Source organism: Nerophis ophidion, linkage group LG01, assembly GCF_033978795.1.
Source record: "Nerophis ophidion isolate RoL-2023_Sa linkage group LG01, RoL_Noph_v1.0, whole genome shotgun sequence".
In the NCBI taxonomy this organism is placed as follows: Eukaryota; Metazoa; Chordata; class Actinopteri; order Syngnathiformes; family Syngnathidae; genus Nerophis; species Nerophis ophidion.
The window spans coordinates 6195377-6216316 of NC_084611.1; the positions used below are offsets into that span (position 1 = coordinate 6195377).

The 20940-nt window shown below is 42.5% G+C and overlaps 1 protein-coding gene across 1 annotated transcript; it reads right to left on the minus strand.

The window, feature by feature from the left end:
• Positions 1-8018: 8018 nt before the first annotated feature.
• Positions 8019-19440, minus strand: LOC133549570 (zinc finger protein OZF-like). Its single transcript, XM_061895119.1, has 2 exons — positions 19135-19440; positions 8019-11241 (listed from the first exon to the last, which is right to left on the minus strand). The coding sequence occupies exons 1-2, from the start codon at positions 19223-19225 to the stop codon at positions 9941-9943; spliced, it is 1392 nt and encodes a 463-aa protein (XP_061751103.1). The 5' UTR covers positions 19226-19440; the 3' UTR covers positions 8019-9940.
• Between the last annotated feature and the right edge of the window lie 1500 nt (positions 19441-20940).

The window sequence follows — 20940 nt, forward strand, 5'->3', positions numbered from 1 at the left end:
CAGTATAATCGCACTACAACACTAGTAACACAATAAGAAGATAAGGGATTTTCCAGAATTATCCTAGTAAATGTGTGTAATAACATCTGAATCACTCCCACTGCTCTGTCTTTTTTTCTTTTTCTTCATTATTCACTCTAACTTTCCTCATCCATGAATCTTTCATCTTCACTCAAATTAATGGGGAAATCGTCGCTTTCTCAGTCCGAATCGCTCTCGCTGCTGGTGGCCATGATTGTAAACAATGTTCAGATGTGAGGAGCTCCACAACCCGTGATGTCACCCACACATCGTCTGCTAGTTCCAGCACAGGCAAGGCTTTTTTATTAGCGACCAAAAGTTGCGAACTTTATCGTGGATGTTCTCTACTAAATCCTTTCAGAAAAAATATGGCAAAATCGCGAAATGATCAAGTATGACACCTAGAATGGACCTGCTATCCCCGTTTAAATAAGACAATCTCATTTCAGTAGGCCTTTAAATGAAAATGAACGCATAATCATGATTGATAAACTCACAGACCGGCAATAATGTTCATTCCCTGAAGAAGCAAGCTACTGCGCTGATCGCTAGCTAGCAGCTTACACACATAACACCCCAAATCAATAGCTATCTTAAAGGGGAACATTATCACAATTTCAAAAGGGTTAAAAACAATAAAAATCAGTTCCCAGTGGCTTGTTTTATTTTTCTAAGTTTTTTGCAAAATTTTACACCTCCCGGAATATCCCTAAAAAAAGCTTTAAAGTTCTTGATTTTCGCTATTTGCGTTGCGACTGTCCATTTCCCTGTGACGTCATACAATGCTGCCAATACAAACAACATGGCGGTTACCACAGCAAGATATAGCGACATTAGCTCGGCTTCAGACTCGGATTTCAGCGGCTTAAGCGATTCAACAGATTACGCATGTATTGAAACCGATGGTCGGAGTATGGAGGCAGATACCGAAAACTAAATTGAAGAAGAAACTGAAGCTATTGAGCGAATAGCTATTGACGCTATTCCGCCATAGCATGGGTGTACCTAATGAAGTGGCCCATAGCATGGCTGCCTTATTAGCATCGCCGGTAAAATGTGCGGACCAAACGATCAGGACTTTCGCATCTTGTCACACTGGAGCAACTTAAATCCGTCGATTGGTAAGTGTTTGTTTCGCATTAAATGTGGGTATCTAGTTTCAAATGTACATACAGCTAGCGTAAATAGCATGTTAGCATTGATTAGCTGGCAGTCATGCTGCTACCAAATATGTCTGCTTAGCACATAAGTCAACATCAACAAAACTCACCTTTGTGATTTCGTTGACTTAATCGTTGCAAATGCATCTGCAGGTTATCCATACATCTCTGTGCCATGTCTGTCTTCAATGGGGGTCTGGCGGCAGACACTTTGGCATCTTCGGGCCAGTGGTGCAACTTGAATCCCTCCCTGTTAGTGTTGTTACACCCTCCGACAACACACCGACGAGGCATGATGTCTCCAAAGTTCCAAAAAAATAGTCGAAAAAATGGAAAATAACAGAGCTGAGACCCGGTGTTTGTAATGTGTTGAAAATTAAAATGACGGATGGATTACCTCGGTGACGTCGCATTCTGACGTCGTTGCTACGAGACCGATAAACAGAAAGGCGTTTAATTCGCCAAAATTCACCCATTTAGAGTTCGGAAATCGGTAAAAAAAATACATTGTCTTTTTTCTGCACCATCAAGGTATATATTGACGCTTACATAGGTCTGCTGATAATGTTCCCCTTTAAGCGCAAACATGAATACAAGAAACATTAACGTAGTTCCCCATTACAAACATTGTAACCCAATCTTGTATAAACACATTAGTGTGTGCGCTAAGATACTCAATTGAGTAATAAACATGAACACTTTTTAAAAAAAGTTAATATTTATTAAAATAAAGCGATACAAAAAAAAAAACACCAAAGACCACATCTTTCAAAAGGGCAAAAATGTGACCATAAAACTTAAACAAGCTTCTATAAATTTTCTAAATGTAATGAAAAAAACCAAAACAAAAAACTGCCAGGCTACCGTGGATATTCCGACAATAAAGCAAGATTTCAAAACCCAAATATAAAGTAAATATGCAGGGTTTCCCCTAGATTGCAACTAAATACGTGGAGGTTCGTGCATGGCTAGTTAATACCATTAATTATATATTTTTAAAAACATCTTATGTCAATAGAATCACATTCACCTTTAACACAAGGAATTTGACTATGCACTCTTCGTTCGTTCAATTAATAATATAATCTGGACTATACAGAAAAAAGCATTACAATTATGTGGGATGAAGGTTGAGCTCTACTGCTGCTAGCTTAATGCTAACGTACAATGGACTTGCTCATAGACAAGCTAACTCAAATTAGCACGACCGATCGCGAGGCACAGCCAGGCAATCATTCTTACCAACATCCATACCTATGGACAATTTGCAGTCGCCAATGAACCCAACATGAATATTTTTGGAATGTGGGAGGAAACTGGAGTGTCAACACACACGACGGAGGTTTGCATTCGCACACGGCGTAAAGTTGGTGGTAATGTCTAAAGATTTAGGCTATTTTACTTTGGCTTGAACAAACAATGCATTATTAAAGATGTCCGATAATATCAGGCTGCTTATCGGCAGATAAATGCTTTAAAGGGGAACATTATAGCAATTTCAAAAGGGTTAAAACCATTAAAAATCAGTTCCCAGTGGCTTATTTTATTTTTTGAAGGTTTTTTCAAAATTTTACTCGGAATATCCCTAAAAAAAAGCTTTAAAGGGGAACATTATCAGCAGACCTATGCAAGCGTCAATATATACCTTGATGTTGCAGAAAAAAGACCATCTATTTTTTTAACCGATTTCCGAACTCTAAATGGGTGAATTTTGGCGAATTAAACGCCTTTCTGTTTATTGAGCTGGAGGCGATGACGTCAGAATGTGACGTCGCCGAGGTAACACACCCACCATTTTCATTTTCAACACATTACAAACACCGGGTCTCAGCTCTGTTATTTTCCGTTTTTTTTTGACGATTTTTTGGAACCTTGGAGACATCATGCCTCGACGGTTTGTTGTCGGAGGGTGTAACAACACTAACAGGGAGGGATTCAAGTTGCACCACTGGCCCCAAGATGCCAAAGTGTCTGCCGCCAGACCCCCATTGAATGTGCCAGAGTGTCTCCACATTTGACCGGTGATGCTAAGACAGACATGGCACAGAGATGTATGGATAACCTGCAGATGCATTTGCAACGATAGTCAACGAAATCACAAAGGTGAGTTTTGTTGATGTTGACTGCCAGCTAATCGATGCTAACATGCTACGCTAATCGATGCGAACATGCTATTTACCGGCGGTGCTAAGACAGACATGGCACAGAGATGTATGGATAACCTGCAGATGCATTTGCAACGATAGTCAACGAAATCACAAAGGTGAGTTTTGTTGATGTTGACTGCCAGCTAATCGATGCTAACATGCTACGCTAATCGATGCAAACATGCTATTTACCGGCGGTGCTAAAGCAGACATGGCACAGAGATGTATGGATAACCTGTAGATGCATTTGCAACTATATTACGTTTCCTTCCACCCACATTTAATGCGAAAAAAACACTTACCAATCGACGGATTTAAGTTGCTCCAGTGTCAAAAGATGCGAAAGTCCTGATCGTTTGGTCCGCACATTTTACCGGCGATGCTAACGCAGCTATTCGGCCATGCTATGGCTATGAATAGCGTCAATAGCTATTCGCTCAATAGCTTCAGTTTCTTCTTCAATATTTTCATACTCCAACCATCTGTTTCAATACATGCGTAATCTGTTGAATCGCTTAAGTCGCTGAAATCCGAGTTTGAATCCGAGCTAATGTCACTATATCTTGCTGTGGTATTCCCATCGTTTGTTTACATTGGCAGCACTGTGTGACGTCACAGGCCAGTGTATTCGCAGAATATAAGGCACTTTAAAGCTTTATTGAGGGATATTCCGAGACCGGTAAAATTTTGAAAAAAACTTCAAAAAATACAACAAGCCACTGGGAACTGATTTTTATTGTTTTTAACCCTTTTGAAATTGTGATAATGTTCCCCTTTAGAGTGCCTGATTTTCGCTATCTGCGAAGACACTGTCCATTTTCCTGTGACGTCACATGGCGATGCCAATACAAACAAACATGGCGGTTACCACAGCAAGATATAGCGACATTAGCTGGGATTCAGACTCGGATTTCAGCGGCTTAAGCGATTCAACACATTACGCATGTATTGAAATGGATTGTTGTAGTATGGAGGCAGAGAGCAAAAACAAAATTGAAGAAGAAACTGAAGCTATTGAGCGAATAGCTATTGACGCTATTCGGCCATGTTTCACTTAGCATTGCCGGTAAAATGTGCAGACCAACGATCGGAAGTTTGGCATCTTGTGACACTGGATCAACTTAAATCTGTCGATTGGTAAGTGTTTGTTTGGCATTAAATGTGAGTGGAAGGAAATGCTGGATGTAAATATAGTTTTAAATGTACATACAGCTCGCCCAAATAGCATGTTAGCATCGATTAGCTGGCAGTCATGCCGCGACCAAATATGTCTGATTAGCACATAAGTCAACAACATCAACAAAACTCACCTTTGTGATTTCTATGACTTTATCGTTGCAAATGCATCTGCAGGTTATCCATACATCTCTGTGCCATGTCTGTCTTAGCATCACGGGCAAACAGCATGTTAGCATCGATTAGCATAGGTTCCCTACCCCTGATCTAAAGGATGCATAACGTAACCCCAGCCTCTACTGTAGCCTCTATTCCAGAGGTAGGGAACCTATGGCTCTAGAGCCAGATGTGGCTCTTTTGATGACTACATATGGCTCTCTGATAAATCTGAACTGACGTTGCTTAACACAATAAGTAATGAATAATTCCACTTGTAATCATAAAAATATGGTTCAAAATATAAAACATTGTCATGCATTTTTAATCCATCCATCCGTTTTCTACCGCACCTGTTCAAAAAGTTGCGTTAATGGTAAGAATGTATTTATTTATTTTTGGTTAGTGTGGGGCTTGCCCTCCTGAGGGTTCTTCAGACCACCAAGCACCGACATGAGAGCCTGTTTCAGGGTTACAATATTGTTTTATTTTTCAATAAGTCCCTCAGTTGCTTTCCAGCAATTGTATTTCTCTCTTTAGTTTTCGCTTGCGCTCTGGCTCCAGCCCCAACCCCGTCTCTCCTCCTGGCTGCTGCTTATAACAGAGCGACAGGTGATTAGATAACAAGGCCCAGGTGGGCCGTTTACGCACCTGTTGCCGATTTAGAGGCCGGTCCGGGCACACCCGTTCACTGCAGGCCCACAGGCCACGCCCCCTCCACAGTTAGCTTCGGAATAACAATGTTAATACAAAGAATAAGAGACCTATTATACTCTAGAAATGTTGGTCTTACTTAAAAATGCACGCGTTTAGTTGTGTTCAGTGTTAAAAAAAATATTATATGGCTCTTACGGAAATACATTTTAAAATATTTGGCCTTTTGCCTCTCTCAGCCAAAAAGGTTCCCGACCTCTGCTTTAGATGGAGCTGCGCTAAAGGGAATGTCAACAAAACAGTCAGATAGGTCAGTCAAACTTTATTAATAGATTACAAACCAGCGTTCTGACAACTCCGTTCACTCCCAAAATGAATAAACAGCTGTTTTGTTTTCTCCCCCGATTCAATAATAATGTAAAAAACAGTCTGATTCCGTTACGGTAATTCAAACGTTACTGCAATCACAATATAGTAACACTGGAAATAGTGCAAAGCAATAATATATCAATAACTCAACGTTGCTCAAAGGATAATGTCACACAACACAACACACAAAATAAACATGTAAAGCTCACTTTATTAAAGGGGAACATTATCATCAGACCTATGTAAGCGTCAATATATACCTTGATGGTGCAGAAAAAAGACCATCTATTTTTTTAACCGATTTCCGAACTCTTAATGGGTGAATTTTGGCGAATTAAACGCCTTTCTGTTTATCGCTCATGTGGTGATGACGTCAGAATGTGACGTCTCCGAGGTAACACACCCACCATTTTCATTTTCAACACATTACAAACACCGGGTCTCAGCTCTGTTATTTTCCGTTTTTTCGACTATTTTTTGGAACCTTGGAGACATCATGCCTCGTCGGTGTGTTGTCGGAGGGTGTAACAACACTAACAGGGAGGGATTCAAGTTGCACCACTGGCCCCAAGATGCCAAAGTGTCTGCCGCCAGACCCCCATTGAATGTGCCAGAGTGTCTCCACATTTTACCGGCGATGTTAAGGCAGACATGGCACAGAGATGTATGGATAACCTGCAGATGCATTTGCAACGATAGTCAACGAAATCACAAAGGTGAGTTTTGTTCATGTTGACTGCCAGCTAATCGACGCTAACATGCTATTTACCGGCGATGCTAAAGCAGACATGGCACAGAGATGTATGGATAACCTGCAGATGCATTTGCAACGATAAAGTCACAGAAATCACAAAGGTGAGTTTTGTTGATGTTGACTGCCAGCTAATCGATGCTAACATGCTACGCTAATCGATGCTAACATGCTATTTACCGGCGGTGCTAAAGCAGACATGGCACAGAGATGTATGGATAACCTGTAGATGCATTTGCAACTATATTACATTTCCTTCCACCCACGTTTAATGCGAAAAAAACACTTACCAATCGAAGGATTTAAGTTGCTCCAGTGTCAAAAGTTGCGAAAGTCCTGATCGTTTGGTCCGCACATTTTACTGGCGATGCTAACCCAGCTATCCGGCCATGCTATGGCTATGAATAGCGTCAATAGCTATTTGCTCAATAGCTTCAGTTTCTTCTTCAATACTTTCATACTCCAACCATCTGTTTCAATACATGCGTAATCTGTTGAATCGCTTAAGCCGCTGAAATCCGAGTCTGAATCCGAGCTAATGTCACTATATCTTGCTGTGGTATTCCCATTGTTTGTTTACATTGGCAGCACTGTGTGACATCACAGGGAAATGGGTAGTGGCATCGCAAATAGCGAAAATCAAGCACTTTAAAGCTTATTTTAGGGATTTTCGGAGACCGGTAAAATTTTGAAAACAAATTAAAAAAATCCAACATGCACTGGGAACTGATTTTTATTGTTTTTAACCCTTTTGAAATTGTGATAATGTTCCCCTTTAAGTTATTCCTCATCCACGAATCCCTCAAATTCTTCTTATTCAGTGGGCGGATACGGCATCCAACATGCCCGGCTCCGTCTCGTCGAAGTCATCATTAAACGAGTCAGTGTCGCTGCTGCTCTATTCCTGTCTTCTACTGTCTGACTGATCGCCTTGAGTTTAAACTCTGCGTCGTAAGCGTGTCTCTTATTAGGAGCCATTTTGGGGTCTTTACATAAACACACAGAAACCGCACGCCTCCCGCAGTCATAGTCGTAGGCGGCTGCTTAGCGTAGAAGCTTCTACGGGGGGAAATAAGGTTGGCGGCTGCTTATCGTAGTTGTGAGACCTGTTGTGGCTCAATATTGGTCCATGTATAAGGCGCATCGGATTATAAGGCGAAGTCAGCTTTTGAGAAAATTTGAGGTTTTTAGGTGCGCCTTATAGTGCAGAAAATACGGTACATATAAAAGCTTAGATAGGCAAAGTGGTGCATAAAACTAACATACAATGATCAGCATGTAAACCAGATATACTCAATTCCCATACAACAGGCCAACATTAAAGCGCAATTTGAAGCAACAGCTGTGTTCATACTATAATCAGAGCTAGTGACTGCACACACATGGCTATAAAAGCACCCTCACGTGCTGAAAGGAAACATATTTAATAGGATCAATGTATAGATCACATGTGAGGTGCAAATGGAATGAAACACATTGTAGTGATGTGGCCTGGTTCAACACAGGATTTTTACATTCTAGGGCAGGGGCGTCAAACTCAAATACAGAGTGGGCCAAAATTTTAAACGGAACAAAGCCGCGGGCCAAGGTTGAACAAATTAACCTTTTAATAGGGACCCAAACAAGTTTTGTATTAAATATTGAACAAGCAAGGCTTATATAACTTTAGTGACATGCAAAATCCAGTTTCAAACAATAATAAGTATAATTAAAAAAATATCAATGGCATATCAAATAAAATTTAAATAAAAATGTTATGCCTTTTTTTCTATTTGCAATCTTCTGAGATAGATATAATTTTTTTTCCACAGGCTAGTAATACATTTGAAAATAAAATAACAATAATGAATGAACCAAACATTCAAGCCTTGAAGTAGCAAGAGAAAAGGGATGAATAAAACGTTAATTATTGGTCAGTTTGCTGGGAGTTTCCCGGAAGAGTTAGTGCTGCAAAGGATTCTAGGTATTTGTTCTGTTGTGTTACGGTGCGGATGTTCACCTGAAATGTGTTTGTCATTCTTGTTTGGTGTGGGTTCACAGTATGGCGCATATTTGTGACAGTGCTAAAGTTGTTTATACGGCCCCCCTTAGTGTGACCTGTATGGCTGTTGACCAAGTATGCGTTGCATTCACTTGTGCGTGTGTATGTGTGTGTGTAAGAACCACAAATAGTATGTGACACGCTGCAAGAAATCTGCGTTCAAAGGACTCCGGCTTATGAGTGATTCCCAAAGCCCAAAAAAAGTCTGCGGGCTATAGAGCGTTTTCCGTTCGGGCTCCAGTACTCCGGTAACAGTTCGAGATGCCACCTCAGTAGAAGCATTTAAGTCTCACCTTAAAACTCATTTGTATACTCTAGCCTTTAAATAGACTCCCTTTTTAGACCAGTTGATCTGCCGTTTCTTTTCTTTTTCTTCTATGTCCCACTCTCCCTTGTGGAGGGGGTCAGGTCCGATCCGGTGGCCATGTACTGCTCGCCTGTGTATCGGCTGGGGACATCTCTGCGCTGCTGATCCGCCTCCGCTTGGGATGGTTTCCTGCTGGCTCCGCTGTGAACGGGACTCTCGCTGCTGTGTTGGATCCGCTTTGGACTGGACTCTCGCGACTGTGTTGTATCCATTGTGGATTGAACTTTCACAGTATCATGTTAGACCCGCTCGACATCCATTGCTTTCCTCCTCTCCAAGGTTCTCATAGTCATTATTGTCACCGACGTCCCACTGGGTGTGAGTTTTCCTTGCCCTTATGTGGGCCTACCGAGGATGTCTTGGTGGTTTGTGCAGCCCTTTGAGACACTAATGATTTAGGGCTATATAAGTAAACATTGATTGATTGATTGATTGTTAGTATGGAGGAAAAGCGGACGTGACGACAGGTTGCAGAGAACGCTAAAGGCAGTGCCTTAAATGCACGCCCCCAATATAGTTGTCCAAGTGGAAATCGGTAGAAATTCGGGAGAATGGTTGCCCGGGAGATTTTTGGGAGGGGCACTGAACTTCGGGAGTCTACCGGGAAAATTAGGAGGGTTGGCAAGTATGAGTATTAGCGGTGAATGCGGTGTTACAGTGGCACCGACGCTCTATAACACCGGCGGGCCAGATCTAATGCTAAATTGAAATTGCCTCAAGGGCCAAATTAAATTACACGGCGGGCCAGAGTTTGACACCCATGTTCTAGGGGAACAGACCGATCCATGATGTAGAAGGTCAAAGTCAGGCATCATTGAAGACTACAATTCCTCCCCAGCTAGGCTCTTCATGTCTGTCATGTCTGATAAAGCAACCAAACACTACAAGCATCATCTATCTTACTAGTCAAGAAGGTTGCAGATACACAGACGACATGGGAGTCATGAGGAGATAAGATTCTACTCCGGATAATCCCGACCTTCACGAATACCTCTGATATTTATGAAAGGAGCAGTGAATTTACTTCAAAGGGACCTTGGATTTTTGTGGATGTCGCCCACATATGAGCAACACATCACAAACTAAACAGCTGAATTGTTATTCGCCCTTGTGTGTTCTCATGTGTTTTAATGCGTCAGAATTTTGATGGAACCTCTTGCAGCACACCGAACAACTAAATCGCTTTTCCCCGGTGTGTCTTCTCATGTGTTGGGTCCAAACACTTTTTATGTAAAAACGTTTGCCGCAAACTGAGCAGTTAAATGGTTTTTCTCCTGTATGAGATCTCACGTGTTGAGTCAAATATCCTTTCCGGGTAAAGCTTTTACCACAAACTGAACAATTGAATGGTTTCTCGCCTGTGTGTGTTCTCTTGTGTTCGGCCAAATTGCTTTTTAAAGAAAAGCCCTTTCCACAAATTAAACAGTTGAATGTTTTATCTCCTGTGTGTGTTTTCATGTGTTGACGCAAATAACTGTCTTGAAAGAAGCTTTTACCACAAACTGAACATTTAGATGTTCTTTCCCCTGTATGTTTTTTCATGTGTTCAATCAAATTGCACTTTTGATGAAACCTTTTACTGCAACTGGAACAACTAAAGGGTTTCTCTCCTGTGTGTGTCATTGTGTGTCGATTTAAACTTTGTCTCGAAGCAAAGCCTTTTCCACAAGCAGAGCAAATGAATGATTTCTCTCCGGTGTGTGTTCTCATGTGTTGAGTCAAATAGCCCTTTATGAAAAAGTTTTTGCCACAAATCGAACAACTGAATGGACTTTCTCCTGTGTGTATTCTCATGTGTTCAGTCAGACTGCACTTTGTAGGATAACGTTTAAGACAAATCAAACACTTAAATGGTTTTTCTCCTGTGTGTATTCTCATGTGTGGAATCAAATAGCTGTTTCGAGTAAAGCTTTTTCCACAAACTGAGCAATTAAACGGTTTTTCTCCTGTGTGTGTTCTCATGTGGTCTGTTATATGGCTCTTTTTAGTAAAGCTTTTCACACAAACTGGGCAACTCAAACATGTTTTACCGCTCTTCTTTTTAAAGCGATCGCAGTGTTTGTCGGTGTGAGTAATCGTATCACCTTCACAGTCTGTATCGCTGCTCAAAGGTTCTTCAACCTCGTCTTCAGCCTCACTATCTGATAGTGGAGCTAAGAGGTTGTCTACTTGTGGTTTCTCTTCATCATCTTCAGTCTTCACAGAGACAACAGTCAGTGGAAACTTGGTGTAATCAGCTTCCTCTCGTCCTAGAAGACACTCTCCCTCCTGAGTGATGCAGAGTTCCTCCTCTTCCTTTTTAATGCAGGGTGGTTGTGGAGTCTCCTGCTTCAAAGTGGAGCTCCCTTCTGCCGAATGAGGGGGAAGTTCTTCTGGATGACCAATCAGCTGCTGGATGTCTACAGGACACAAACACATACTTTAGTTATCCTAACCACTTGGCCCGGTGGAGGAAATCAAGCACTTAGACATGGAGACTGTTTGAAGGGGAACATTATCACCAAACTTATGTAAGGGTCAATATTTACCTTGATGTTGCAGAAAAAAGACCATGTATTTTTTTAACCGATTTCCGAACTCTAAATGGGTGAATTTTGGCAAATTAAACGCCTTTCTGTTTATCGGTCTTGTAGCGATGACGTCAGAACGTGCCGTCACCGAGGTAACACACCCGCCATTTTCATTTTCAACACATTACAAACACCGGGTCTCAGCTCTGTTATTTTCCGTTTTTTTGACTATTTTTTGGAACCTTGGAGACATCATGCCTCATCGGTGTGTTGTCGGAGGGTGTAACAACACTAACAGGGAGGGATTCAAGTTGCACCACTGGCAAGAAATCTGCCGCCAGACCCCCATTGAATGTGCCAGAGTGTCTCCACATTTTACCGGCGATGACAGACATGGCACAGAGATGTATGGATAACCTGCAGATGCATTTGCAACGATTAAGTCAACAAAATCACAAAGGTGAGTTTTGTTGATGTTGTTGACTTATGTGCTAATCAGACATATTTGGTCGCAGCATGACTGCCAGCTAATTGATGCTAACATGCTATGCTAATCGATGCTAACATGTTATTTACGCTAGCTGTATGTACATTTGAAACTAGATACCCACATTTAATGCGAAACAAACACTTACCAATCGACGGATTTAAGTTGCTCCAGTGTCACAAGATGCGAAAGTCCTGATAGTTTGGTCCGCAAATTTTTCCGGCGATGCTAATAAGGCAGCCATGCTATGGGGCCACTTCATTAGGTAGGTTGAGGATGGGAACGTAGATCGACCGGTAAATTGAGAGCTTTGCCTTCCGGCTCAGCTACTTCACCACAACTGATCGATACAGCGTCCGCATTACTGAAGACGCCGCACCGATCCGCCTGTCGATCTCACCATTCACTCTTCCCTAACTCGTGAACAAAACTCCTAGGTACTTGAACTCCTCCACTTGGGGCAGGGTCTCCTCCCCAACCCAGAGATGGCACTCCACCCTTTCTGGGCGAGGACCATGGACTCGGACTTGGAGGTGCTGATTCTCATCCCGGTCGCTTCACACTCGGCTGCGAATCGATCCAGTGAGAGCTGAAGATCCCGGTCAGATGAAGCAGAGATCTAATCCTGTAGCCACCAAACTGGATCCCCTCAACGCCTTGACTGCGCCTAGAAATTCTGTCCATAAAAGTTATGAACAGAATCGGTCACAAAGGGCAGCCTTGGCGGAGTCCAACCCTCACTGGAAACGTGTCCGACTTACTGCCGGCAATGCGGACCAAGCTCTGACACTGATCATACAGGGAGCGGACCGCCACAATCAAGACAGTCCAATACCCCATACTCTCTAAGCACTCCCCACAGGATTTCCCGAGGGAGAGGGTTGCAAGCCTTCTCCAAGTCCACAAAGCACATGTAGACTGGTTGGGCAAACTCCCATGCACCCTCAAGAACCCTGCCGAGAGTATAGAGCTGGTCCACAGTTCCACGACCAAGACGAAAACCACACTGTTCCTCCTGAATCCGAGGTTCGGCTATCCGGCGTAGCCTCCTCTCCAGTACACCTGAATAAACCTTACAGGGAAGCCTTTAAACATTTTAGAAAAAGACATGTCATGGAATTATATTTGGAAAATGCCAATAAGCCCTTTAGATGCATTAAGAATAAGCTAAGTTTAAAATGGGAAAAGTCGACAGCAAGTTCTGTGTTAAGTATCAGGGAACCGAAGGAAGTCTAATTACTGTGGACATTTTAGAGGATAAGAGTTGGTCACATAAGGTGCTTGCATCACGAGAGTTGCTCATGTTAACCGAGTTGAGCCATGTGTGTTGAACTGGCGACAGAAGGAGTTGTGGATCAAACAAACTCAGCTTCCTGGTGAATGAACATGACAATGTGTCAGAGTTAAGGACTTCACGCAGACACAGACCCCAGAATGGCAAAGTTTGGCCTAACCGAGTCTTTTGATTGGAGGCAGCACTTTTAACGCTTTCGGACCTTATACCAGGGGCCGTATTTAGCAAGCGTTTGGAGTACCATTTTACAATTAAGTCCTGAGAATTTGAGAAATTTAGTCCTACTCTCAAACTTAAAGGGGAACATTATCAGCAGACCTATGTAAGCGTCAAAAAATACCTTGATGGTGCAGAAAAAAGACCATCTATTTTTTTAACCGATTTCCGAACTCTAAATGGGTGAATTTTGGCAAATTAAACGCCTTTCTGTTTATCGCTCTTTTTGCGATGACGTCAGAATGTGACATCACCGAGGTAACACAGCCGCCATTTTCATTTTCAACACATTACAAACACATTGGGTCTCAGCTCTGTTATTTTCCGTTTTTTCGACTATTTTTTGGAACCTTGGAGACATCATGCCTTGTCGGAGGGTGTAACAACACTAACAGGGAGGGATTCAAGTTGCACCACTGGCCCGATGATGCCAAAGTGTCTGCCGCCAGACCCCCATTGAATGTACCAAAGTGTCTCCACATTTGACCGGCAATGACAGACATGGCACAGAGATGTATGGATAACCTGCAGATGCATTTACAACGATAAAGTCAACGAAATCACAAAGGTGAGTTTTGTTGTCTACTCATGTGCTAATTAGACATATTTGGTTGTGGCGTGGCTGCCAGCTAATCGATGCTAACATGCTACGCTAATCGACACTAACATGTTATTTACCGGCGGTACTAAAGCAGACATGGCACAGAGATGTATGGATAACCTGCAGATGCATTTGCAACTATAAAGTCAACAAATTCACAAAGGTGAGTTTTGTTGATGTTGACTGCCAGCTAATCGATGCTAACATGCAACGCTAATCGATGCTAACATGCTATTTACCGGCGGTGCTAAAGCAGACATGGCACAGAGATGTATGGATAACCTGCAGATGCATTTGCAACGATAAAGTCAACGAAATCACAAAGGTGAGTTTTGTTGTCTACTCATGCGCTAATTAGACATATTTGGTTGTGGCGTGACTCCCAGCTAATCGATGCTAACATGCTACGCTAATCGACACTAACATGTTATTTACCGGCGGTGCTAAAGCAGACATGGCACAGAGATGTATGGATAACCTGCAGATGCATTTGCAACTATAAAGTCAACGAATTCACAAAGGCGAGTTTTGTTGATGTTGACTGCCAGCTAATCGATGCTAACATGCTTCACTAATCGACGCTAACATGCTATTTACCGGCGGTGCTAAAGCAGACATGGCACAGAGATGTATGGATAACCTGTAGATGCATTTGCAACTATATTACGTTTCCTTCCACCCACATTTAATGCGAAAAAAACACTTACCAATCGACGGATTTAAGTTGCTCCAGTGTCAAGAGATGCGAAAAACTTGATCGTTTGGTCCGCACATTTTACCGGCGATGCTAACGCAGCTATTCGGCCATGCTATGGCTATGAATAGCGTCAATAGCTTTTCACTCAAAAGCTTCAGTTTCTTCTTCAATACTTTCATACTCCAACCATCTGTTTCAATACATGCGTAATCTGTTGAATCGCTTAAGCCGCTGAAATCCGAGTCTGAATCCGAGCTAATGTCGCTATATCTTGCTGTGGTATTCCCATTGTTTGTTTACATTGGCAGCACTGTGTGACGTCACAGGGAAATGGATAGTCGCATCACAAATAGCGAAAATCAAGCACTTTAAAACTTTTTTTAGGGATATTCGGGGACTGGTAAAATTTTGAAAAAAATTTCCAAAAATACAACAAGCCACTGGGAACTGATTTTTTATTGTTTTTAACCCTTTTGAAATTGTGATAATGTTCCCCTTTAAGAATAAAAGCTATTTATCCACTTTCTTAAGTTCAAGAATAACTCCTACTCCCCACGATATTTAAGAGACCTTCAGAGGTGTAATAAGTGGTTAGGAATTGCCAGTGGGGGATGGCACCGAGGTGAGAGAGACGTGCGCGAACGTTCAGGGAGCGGAAGGATGTCCTGGCTTTGTTTGATGACGAGCAGCTGATCAAACGGTATCGTTTAGACAGAGCGGGTATTATTTTTGTCACAGATTTAATAAGGGGCGACATCTCATCATCCTTGACTATCTCTACTAGCAACAGGGTCTCCTCCTCTCGCCAGTTTGGTTTTCTTTTCGATTCTATGTTGATTTCTGCATGTGGCTGCATTTGGCTAGTATACATAGAGCCACCCACACCATTTTCAAATTAGTTGCCTAATTAATGAATCAGAAAGAAAAGGAAACAGTTATTTTTGATTCATTGCCAATATTGTTTGTTTGTTTTGTATTATTTAGTAGCTTATTGTGAAAATATACACTCCCATTGTCCACTTAAAGGGGAACATTATCACAATTTCAAAAGGGTTAAAAACAATAAAAATCAGTTCCCAGTGGCTTGTTGTGTTTTTTGAAGTTTTTTTCAAAATTTTACAGGTCTCGGAATATCCCTAAATAAAGCTTTAAAGTGCCTTATTTTCGGCTCTCTGCGAAGACACTGGCCATTTCCCTGTGACGTCACACAGTGCTGCCAATGTAAACAAACAATGGGAATACCACAGCAAGATATAGCGACATTAGCTCGGATTCAAACTCGGATTTCAGCGACTTAAGCGATTCAACAGATTACGCATGTATTGAAACAGATGGTTGGAGTATGAAAATATTGAAGAAGAAACTGAAGCTATTGAGCGAATAGCTACTGACGCTATTCATAGCCATAGCATGGCCGAATAGCTGCGTTAGCATCGCCGGTAAAATGTGCGAACCAAACAATCAGGACTTTGGCAGCAACTCTGGAGCAACTTAAATCCGTCGATTGGTAAGTGTTTGTTTCACATTAAATGTGGGTGGAAGGAAACGTAATATAGTTGCATATGCATCTACAGGTTATCCATACATCTCTGTGCCATGTCTGCTTTAGCACTGCCGGTAAATAGCATGTTAGCATCGATTAGCGTAGCATGTTAGCATCGATTAGCTGGCAGTCAACATCAACAAAACTCACCTTTGTGATTTCGTTGACTATCGTTGCAAATGCATCTGCAGGTTATCCATACATCTCTGTGCCATGTCTGCCTTAGAATCGCCGGTCAAATGTGGAGACACTCTGGCACATTCAATGGGGGTCTGGCGGCAGACCTTTTTGCATCTTCGGGCCAGTGGTGCAACTTGAATCCCTCCCTGTTAGTGTTGTTACACCCTCCGACAACACACCGACGAGGCATGATGTCTCCAAGGTTCCAAAAAATAGTCAAAAAAACGGAAAATAACAGAGCTGAGACCCGGTGTTTGTAATGTGTTGAAAATGAAAATGGTGGGTGTGTTACCTCGGCGACGTCACATTCTGACGTCATCGCCTCCAGCGTGATAAACAGAAAGGCGTTTAATTTGCCAAAATTCACCCATTTAGAGTTCGGAAATCGGTAAAAAAAATAGATGGTCTTTTTTCTGCACCATCAAGGTATATATTGACGCTTACATAGGTCTGCTGATAATGTTCCCCTTTAAAGATTTCTAAGATATTTCCTTATTCTTAGACAAGGGATTCCCTTCCGTGATTGGTCATTTCTATGGACACAGAAAAGACGTCACCTAAAATTCTGTTTACGGCACATAATAATGTCGTAATTGTGCTCTGAGTGTGACACTTAAGATTCAGTCCTACACTTCGCTGAAAGTGTGAGTAAGACGCTTGATAACTAACTTTTAAATGCAGCTTTCAGCGAAGAATTTCTTTACTCATAACTCAACTCTTAGCAGACTTCTTAGGAGTAATTCTAAGAAGCTTGATAAATACGGCCCGAGATCTCTCGTATCCAGTTTGAAGGCCAAAGACAAAGAACAGAAACACACAGACAGACGTAGAACTTTATCGATCGCTGTAATGAATAATTACAACACTTTATGTACATATTTATATAATATGTAACTACAAGCTCCATTCACAGACAGAGTCCCATAGCTTTTATGAACGGTCAAGCAATCAAAAGCCGGAAAAAAAGATATATATATATATATATATATATTTTTTTTTTTTTTTTAATTAATTTTTTTTAATTTGTGGCGGCCGTACTTTTTTCGTGGCGGACCGTCACAAATAAATGAATGCGTGGGAAACCCTGCATTTTCTACCGCTTATTCCCTTTTGGGGTCGCTGGTGCCTATCTCAGCTACAATCGGGCGGAAGGCGGTGTACACCCTGGACAAGTCGCCATCTCATCGCAGGGCCAACACAGACAGACAACATTCACACTCACATTCACACACTAGGATTAATCGATAGAAAAATAATTGTTAGCTGCAGCCTTAGCGATGATGAGTAAGAAGAAGAAGTACGCTTGCAAGTTCCAAAATGATTGGAAAAAAAATAATTTCAGTTCATCCAGGACAGCTGGAAGGGGAAGGTGTATGCTGCCTGCAAATTTTGTAGATCAGACTTCTCCATTGAACGCGGTGGCCGAACGGATATGCTCATTCATATTGTAGCGTCCAGAACAGGGGTCGGGAACCTTTTTGGCCATACAAGCCAAATATTTTAAAAAGTATTTCCGTGAGAGCCCATCCATCCATCCATTTTCTACCGCTTATTCCCTTTCGGGATTGCGGGGGGCGCTGGCGCCTATCTCAGCTACAATCGGGCGGAAGGCGGGGTACACCTTGGACAAGTCGCCACCTCATCACAGGGCCAACACAGATAGACAGACAACATTCACACTCACATTCACACACTAGGGACCATTTAGTGTTGCCAATCAACCTATCCCCAGGTGCATGTCTTTGGAGGTGGGAGGGGCCTATCCCCAGGTGCATGTCTTTGGAAGTGGGAGGAAGCCGGAGTACCCGGAGGGAACCCACGCATTCACGGGGAGAACATGCAAACTCCACACAGAAAGATCCAGAGCCTGGGATTGAACCCAGGACTGCAGGACCTTCCGTATTGTGAGGCAGACGCACTAACCCCTCTGCCACCGTGAGAGCCAATCAACTTTTTTTTTTTTTTTTTTAACACTGAATACCACTATATGCGTGCATTTTTAAGAAAGACCAACATTTTTAGAGTATAATAAGTCTCTTATTCTTTTTAATAACATTGTTATTCTGAGGCTAGCCAAAAATAAATATAATACTTCTTACCATTAATGCGACTTTTTGAACAGGTGCGGTAGAAACCGGATGGATGAAGGGAAAATGCATGAGGATGTTGTATATTTTGAACGTTATTTTTGATACTGTGATTATCAACGGATTTATTTATTACTTATCGTGTTAAGCAATGTCAGCTAAAATGTATCTGAGAGCCAGGTGCAGTCATCAAAAGAGCCACATCTGGCTCTAGAGCCATAGGTTCCCTACCCCTGGTCCAGAAGAAGTGCACGCAAAGTCTGACACTTTTATTGAGCAACCTGTCTAACACAGCTCAACTTATCTTGTTCCTTTCACGTGCACGTCTATCCTGCTTTTTCATTTCCGCAACAACAACCTTCCTCCTTCTTCGCGTGCTATGTTCACAATAATAGGAATTCTGAATGTCACTCACTCAAGAACACAAAATCAACATCAGCAGGTCGTTACACTATAAATATCTCTTTCACATCTTTATTTTCTTTACACAAGCTCTTCCACTTTCTTCATTTGACTCTTGCATTCTTTCATCTCCTCTGATGTGAACTCCACTGCCTTCTTCAAGCTAACAATCATGGCGGCTCTTTCTTTACATTCTTCAACAAGGTCGGCTGATTTCGATTTTAAGGGCTTGAAATTCGAATAGCTTTCAAATGACAAAACGTCAAATCACTCACCTTCATCTTCCGTCTTTATCTCCGTCGGTGATTTGCTGGAATGTTCTCTTTGACATGACGTCGCCATCTTAGCATAGCAGTAGTCGTCCATCTTCTATCACGTCTTCAATCTTCACTTCAGAAAACACTCTTATCGCTCCAAACTCAACTTTTTGTCGTTAGCTTGGGGAAAACGCGAATATATAAGGTATCTGTTAGCATACTCGCTGTGAATCTATACAACAGTTTTATGGTGATTTGACAAGGGGAAGCGCGCGGCTGCTCAGTCCGCCATCTTGCTCGCCTTTCGCCTCCGTCACTACCCGAAATCAGGTCAGTTCTGCGCATGCGCTCGCAAAACGTCATTTCCTTCGCTTTGAAAAATACATTTTTATTTTTATTTTTTTAAAAGGTTTATTTATAAATTTCAACAATTACAAACAGTAAGTCAAACAATATAAAACATGATAAAACATTATGAAAACAGTACAAAACAGCGCCATCCATCCATCTTCTTCCGCTTATCCGAGGTCGGGTGGCGGGGGCAACAACCTAAGCAGGGAAACCCAGACTTCCCTTTCCCCAGCCACTTCGTCTAGCTCTTCCCGGGGGATCCCGAGGCGTTCCCAGGCCAGCCGGGAGACATAGTCTTCCCAACGTGTCCTGGGTCTTCCCCGTGGCCTCCTACCGGTTGGACGTGCCCTAAACACCTCCCTAGGGAGGCGTTCGGGTGGCATCCTGACCAGATGCCCGAACCACCTCATCTGGCTCCTCTCCATGTGAAGGAGCAGCGGCTTTACTTTGAGTTCCTCCCGGATGGCAGAGCTTCTCACCCTATCTCTAAAGGAGAGACCCGCCACACGGCGGAGGAAACTCATTTGGGCCGCTTGTACCCGTGATCTTATCCTTTCGGTCATGACCCAAAGCTCATGACCATAGGTGAGGATGGGAACGTAGATCGACCGGTAAATTGAGAGCTTTGCCTTCCGGCTCAGCTCCTTCTTCACCACAACGGATCGGTACAACGTCCGCATTACTGAAGACGCCGCACCGATCCGCCTGTCGATCTCGGTGCGGCGTCTTCAGTAATGCGGACGTTGTATATATATATAATAAACAAAATGCAAAGCCGTAGGCTTATTCAGATTCATCAAACAACTTAAATTTGGAACACAGCATCATCGTTTTCACAGCTTTTTTGTTGTTAGAGGTAGAGAGCGTTTTAATGTAAAGTTCCAGATCTTTTTTAAAGGCACAAAAGATAGGACGGGTATTAAGAAACTTACATTTATGAATATAAATGTAATAAAAAAATATATATATATTTTTAATTTATTTATTTTTCCAAGATGACGCTGCTGTAGTGGCTGCTGTAGGCAGGAGCTCTGTGCTCTTGTGTCATCCTTTTGTGTTTCCCTCTTGTTTTCATGTCTTATTATATTCTTTTGCATTTTGGTCCGGGACCCTTTGGGACTGTGTGACAAGGGGTGGCACTTTCGTGACCTCTGTGGTGCTTTTTTTGTGGACTTCTGGATCTGCCTCCCGGGAGCCTTTTGGACATGGAGACCAGCTGCTGGGTGTCTGCCACACCGGAGTCTGTTTGGAGGGACTGGAGGAGATGCGGATGAGGGGACAGGACTGCGGAGCTGGCACTGAGCGCTGGGACGGAGAGGCTTTGCGGTGTCTCGACTGGGTGAGCAGGTGTCGGACACCTCAGTCACCTTGGACGTATCCTCACTCATCCATGCGGACTGGACACTGGCCGAGAGTCGAGTCGGCTCTCTTGGTTGCTTTGTTGGGTCTGCTCCTGTCTCTGGCCATCCTCCC